The following is a 6,447-nucleotide window of genomic DNA, read 5'->3' as shown; positions in this document are numbered from 1 at the left end:
ACCACGATGCGTATGGTGTCCACGCTACGAAGACAAGCTCCAATTCTGAGTCCAAATATCTGGGCATATCCTCCATAGTTAGCATGTAAGCCTCTACACAGGAATGAGCCCTACTTTGGGGCCTTGCACTTAGTAATACAATTATAAAATCATTTAAACTATATTTCTATCCCTATGTCTAATATCCAAAAAACCAATATCGGACATCACCATCCAACCCTTTAGACAAAGATGGATGCTGATTTCGGGACGACTAATGGTATTGCATATTGATACTGTAGCAACCAATGTCTGATATCTTCATGCAGTATCGATATATTGGAAAGACGAATAACAGATAGCCCATTTACGCTATTCAATTCAGTATATGTCATGATATCGTCTTCCAATTCGTGGCTTGGGACGAGCGTGTGAGGGAGACATTGTGCTTGGTGCCAGAACCTCTGGATGCTGTGTATGATCAAGTCTAAGCTGCAAATTGGCCCCTAGTTAGTTTGGCAAAAAGATGTGTGCATATTAACACAGTCAAGAAAAATTTAAAATTTTGAAAATACTTTTACTTCACAGTAGTATAAATACTGACCCACATGTTATTAGTGAAGGTTCTCGAAGAATCGGCTACCGTTGGCTCCCGCGCGATGCCGAAGTGACCTGGCGAGCTGTTGGCCAGAGGACGAAGCGCCAATTGCCGAGAGGAGTAGGAACCATGGCGACCAGCTTGACGAGCTCGCCTCACTCCTTGATCGTATTCTTGCATCCGAAGTCTTCTTCAAAGGGATTCATCCATAGCAACGATGCTCGTCACCGTCGGACCGCGAGATTGATCCCTTTGAATATAATTAAGCGATCGGGCGTTGTGAATTTGAGGCGCGGTTTTTCTTGTGCTACTACCGTTCGTTGTTCGTCTGATCAGAATGGAGGATCGGCCGCGGAGGCGGCGAAGAGGCCGTCCTTTGATCTAAATCTAGCTGTCTTGCTCGCTGGATTCGCCTTTGAGGCTTACACGAGCCCTCCGGTGAGTTAATTCTCTCGTTTCTTTCATCTTTAGATTGTAAGTTGTCCATTTCTCTATTTGATGGTGGCGTTTCTTTTGCTTCAATTGCTGACGACGCAGGAAAATGTCGGAAGACGCGAAATGGATTCGGCGAATTGCCGGACGGTCATTCTTTCGAAGTAGGTTTTCTATTTTCCCGTAAAACGGATTGGAGAAATTGAAACATGAAAGCACCGCGTAGGATGAGAATCCTGCTGTCACGTGCTTTTTACGAATGCTTCCTATTCATCTTTGTTGGACGGAGAAGTCGGTTTTGGCACTTCGCCTGGATCATTTCATAAAAAATAATTCTCGTGATCGAATAAGAGACACGGCCCTAGTGGCAGTTTCTAGTCTAAATGTTAGTGTGTCTGATACCATCTCATTCTGAAGGAAAAAGGTTCTAGCTGTTCAGAGAGCGAATCACCCCGTGGTCTTGAAACCGAGTGAATCACTGCATGCTGTTCTAGCCGGAGTTCTGCAATGACTATCAAAATTTTAAAGTCAATGGGTTTCAAGTTGTTTCAGAAACCCTGCAATTTTTTCGGATTTTGAATGAGATACGTATATAGTTCATGAACAATGTCATGAATAGATTGAGATAGAGTTTGTTTCACTTGAATTTCCATCTCGCTGTTTGCTTCCTTTCTATTTATGAATCTCCATCATAACCTTCATATCCTTGCTCATCAGATCCAGCCGTTTTGTACCTCTGATTTTGTTCAGGTCGTTCCTGTATGAAGTCTATGATGGTCAGCTTTTCATAAAACTAAAGAACGGAACTAATTTTCCTGGCCTCGACCTATGGGTACCTTTTAAGTCTTACCACCTGGAAGTTATTATTTATTAATTATGAATGTGAACATTCTCATGGCCTTCTTTCTCTCATACATTTTTTAAAAAACGTTATTGAATTGAATTTTCTGTCTTATAATCAGTAGTGCATACATCATGATGGCTACTTCTATTATTTTTTTGCTGTATGTACAAAGTAATGTCTAAAATCTTGAGGGATCTTACTTAGGCCTCGGGAATGAAATTGATGGGCTCCTTCTTGAAAAGGGGTCTTAAAGGGAGTGGAGGTATAACATGGCCGAAAAAATGACTATTTTTATGATTTTTGTTGAGCCCTGAGCCATTGCTTGTTGCTTTTTACTGTTGGAACCCACTTTCGTCTTCAAGAAAAATCTTCAAAAACAACTTCATTAAGTAGGAGTTTCTGTCTAACTATAACTCAGAGAGAGGGTCCAATTAGAATCAGTAGGCCTGATTCTTCTTAATGTATCAGTAAAAATGTTATGGTGAAAAGTACACCAGAAAGACTTACAACCGGAAAATTACAACAGTAACTACTTATGGTTTCCAATGCCTTCCCTCAAGGTGACGAATGAATATGATTCTTCCTAAGCTCGTTAATGCATTGAAAAAATTGGATCTCGATAATGCCTTTGGTGAAGAGATCAGTGGTTCGTTAAAGAATTATTTAGCTATTGTGAAGAATGCAGAGAATTCTGCCTTTGGGAACAGATAGGACAAATGAGGCCTTTTTGAGACAAATGAGAAAGATGCAGAAGAAGTTTATTGAGATTTTTGATACAGAGAAAAGGGGAAAAACTCACACATAAACAGGTTGGGAAAGACTTTCCTTTATAGGCTAAGTCCTTTCTCAAGATAGCCGTTGGGGGCAACGGTCATATAGCCGTTGCCCCAACGGCTATTTTAAGGGGCAAAAAGGTCATTCTTTAGGGAACGATAGAAAAAAGAAACAAAAAGAAGGAAAAGAGAAAGGAAAAAGGAAGAGAAAGTAGGAGAGAGATAGGTGGGCCATTTATAACTCATGGCCCACCTTTTTACATGTGTGTCAAAATAGAAAAGGATGAAATTAGATGTTTAACACTCCCCCTCAAGTTGGGCATAGATGTTAATCATGCCCAACTTGGACGCCAAATCTTGAAACTGTCTTCCTGGTAGTCCTTTGGTCAGAATGTCAGCCACCTGTTGCGGCGATGGTATGTATTCTGGACTGATGAGCCCAGAATTAATCTTCTCTTTGATGTAGTGTCTGTCAATTCTTGCATGCTTAAACGATCATGATGCACGGGTTCTTGGCCATAGCAATAGCTGATTGACGGTCAGAATATAAGATGATTGGCTTGGGAGGAATGAGTTTTAAATCAGTTAGAATATCGTTAAGCCACATTCCTTCGCAAACACCTTTCTTTAAAGCCCTGAGTTCTGCTTCAGCACTCGATATTGAGACTCCCGCTGCTTCTTGCTACGCCAGGTGATTAAATTTCTTCCCAAAAAACTGCAGTATCCAGATGTAGATCGACTATCATCCAGAGAGCTTGCATAATCTGAATCGGTGAAGATTTTAACCGTAGGGTCTCCCCCTGCCTGAAATAGAAGACCCTTCCCAATTGTCCCTTTCAAATAGGAGAGAATACGGTCAGCTGCTGTCTGATGAGACTGTCGTGGATCTGACATATACTGACTTAAAGAGTTCACAGCAAAGGATATATCTGGTCTTGTGTGGTTTAGATAGAGTAATCTGCCAATCAATCTCTGAAATGATGTCTTATCGATGGGGTCGTCCTTGTCGCTCTGCTTGGCTTGAAGTTTGACATTTGTATCCACTGGAGTGCTTACTGGCTTACAATCCAATTTACCTGTATCCTTGAGTAGATCCAGGACGTACTTGTGTTGAGATAGGACAATGCCGATCCTGGAATAAGCTACTTCAATACCAAGAAAATAAGTGAGTTGACCTAAAGATTTAATATCAAAGTTGCTGGTCAGATGACGTTTTAGATTTCCAATTTCCTTGATATCATTGCCAGTAACGATAATATCATCAACATAGACGATTAAAATAGCCAGTTTGGAGTCTTGGCCATGTTTGAAGAATAGGGTATGATCACCCTCACTTTGTGAGTATCCAACTGATATGAGAGTAGATGAAAATTTCTCAAACCATGCTCTTGGGGATTGCTTTAATCCATACAGAGATTTCTTTAAGCGACACACATATGATGAGTTTTCATGCAATAGATAACCGGGGGGAGGAGCCATATATACCTCTTCTTGCAGTTCTCCATGTAGGAATGCATTTTTAACATCAAATTGCGAAAGATCCCACTGATGCATGGCTGCAAGTGCAATTACTAATCTTACTGTATTCAGCTTGGCGACTGGAGCGAATGTCTCATGATAGTCTATTCCATAAGACTGGGTATATCCTCTGGCCACCAGTCGAGCTTTATACCTTGCAATAGAGCCATCTGAATTATATTTAATCGTATATACCCATCTGCTACCAAACAATTTCGTTCCTTCTGGGAGGCCCATATCCCATGTACCATTCTTCCTTAATGCCAACATTTCGTCATCCATAGCAGTTTTCCATTCGGCTTGAGACATAGCTTCTTGAACATTTCTTGGAATGACAGTGGTCAGTAGTACCTGAACAATCTTTCTGTAACCTGAGGACAGACGATCATAAGACACATAATTGCATATGGGATATAATTTCTTACTGAGGCATCACCGAGTACCCTTGCTGATGGCAATAGACAAACCTTGATTAGCTGGTGCCGAAAGGTCTTCATGAGTATCTTCCTCGTTCTCCATCTGAGTAAACTCTTGTTCTCCATCTAACTCTGGATTGTCCTCAGCCGTTTCCGCTCGATCCATAGCTGGAGAGGAATTTTCAGATGGATTAAATCCCAGATTTTCCGTATCTAAATCTGTTCCTGTTTCATTTACTTCCAAATAACAGTCAGATCGATGTCCCTCATTGTAGAACATGCTGTATTCATCAAACTTCACGTCTGCGGTAACAAATGTTTTCTTAGTAAGAGGATGGTAACACATATAACCTTTCTGAGTAGATGAATACCCCACAAAAATGCACTTGAAAGCTCTGGAGTCCAATTTTCCTGCAAAGTGGGAATAAACATATGCTACGCACCCAAATACTTTAGCAACCAAATTTGTATGAAGAGATAATTCTGGGTGACTTGAGGCTAATAGATCAATCGGTGACAGTAATGACAGGGTTCTAGATGGAGTTCGGTTGATAAGATGTACAGCAGTAGCCACAGCATCACTCCAATAAGTCTTGGGGCAGTTTCCTTGAAATAATAGAGATCTGGCTGAAGACATAATGTGCCCAATCTTTCTTTCAGCAAGTCCATTTTGCTGAGGAGTGTTCACACATGAGGATTCATGGATAATTCCATGATCATTCATGTATTGATTAACTTCAGAACTGAAATACTCCCTTGCATTATCAGATCGAAGTATTCTAACCCTTTTCCCAAACTGGTTATTGATCAACTCGATGAATCTGATGATCACGGTTGGGACTTCTGATTTGTGTTTAAGCAGGTAGATCCAGGAATATCTTGAGTAATCATCCACAAAGATTATAAACCATCGGTGCTGCGATCTTCCTGTGGTAGAACAAGGACCCCAAACGCGTCACTATGAACCATATCGAATGGAAATTTCTTCCTATGATCAGTTCTTGAAAAATGAGATCTTCTATGCTTGGCAAATTGACAAGACTCACAAACCAATCTTTGGATATCAATGTTTTTAAACAAATCAGGGTACACTTGTTTCAGAAGATGAAAGGAAGGGTGTCCAAGTCTCCTGTGCAGTAAGAGAATACTGTTTCTTGACTGAGTGTTGAGAACCATCTTCAGAGTCCTCTGTCCTTCTAGTCCGTCCACTAGCAGGAGTCCCCTTGTCTTCTAGCAGATAAAGTCTTCTGGCCGGTTTCCTTTTCACACAAAAAACAGTTAGATGAGTCAAATATAAATCTCCAACCTGTGTCGTCCACTAGTCGTTGTAGTGACAACAAGTTGGCTTTAAGTCCTGGTACATGAAGAGCACTTTGTAGTAATACATCTTTAATCTTTATTTTCCCAATTCCTGCCACTTTTAGAATCCCACCATTGGCAGTAAAGACAACATGATTATCATCTATTACTTTATATTCCTCAAAGCATGATTTATCAGGTGACATGTGATCTGTGGCTCCAGAATCTACTATCCATCCATGTGATTCTGGTTGAAGATTTTCATATGTAGTAAATGCAATACTTTTATATTCACCTGATTGGGCGAGACGTGGAGCTGAATTTCTTGAATACTTTCTCGACTTCTTCAGCTATGAGCTTTTGAATATCTCCTTCTTCTTTCTTTGGTGCTTCTCCCACTTGACTGCTGGAGGATGCAACGTAGGCTTTATCCTTTGCTCCTGGGTTCCATAACCCTTTCTTTTTGAGGTCTTCCTTCCATGCCAGCTTCCGGCACTCCTTAATATGATGTCCTGGCTTGGTGCAGTAGGCGCAGACTACGGGTTCTGTGCCGGTTGCTTCCTTAGACACGTGCTTAGACGATTTTTC

At 40.9% G+C, this 6,447-nt stretch overlaps 1 protein-coding gene across 1 annotated transcript in view; it reads left to right on the top strand.

Moving 5' to 3' along the window:
- The first annotated feature begins 618 nt into the window (after positions 1-618).
- The window catches only part of LOC144700187 (putative triglyceride lipase), a 46,515-nt gene continuing 40,686 nt past the window's right edge, over positions 619-6,447 (top strand). The window contains exons 1-3 of the mRNA XM_078571618.1: positions 619-1,015; positions 1,115-1,173; positions 1,760-1,841. Coding sequence (XP_078427744.1) covers positions 707-1,015; positions 1,115-1,173; positions 1,760-1,841 — 450 coding nt within the window. The 5' untranslated portion in view covers positions 619-706. The remainder of the gene's footprint in view (positions 1,016-1,114; positions 1,174-1,759; positions 1,842-6,447) is intronic.

The sequence above is a fragment of the Wolffia australiana genome, chromosome 2 (genome assembly GCF_029677425.1).
Source record: "Wolffia australiana isolate 7733 chromosome 2, ASM2967742v1".
Taxonomy (NCBI): domain Eukaryota; kingdom Viridiplantae; phylum Streptophyta; class Magnoliopsida; order Alismatales; family Araceae; genus Wolffia; species Wolffia australiana.
This window is presented reverse-complemented; position numbering and strand designations above follow the sequence as displayed.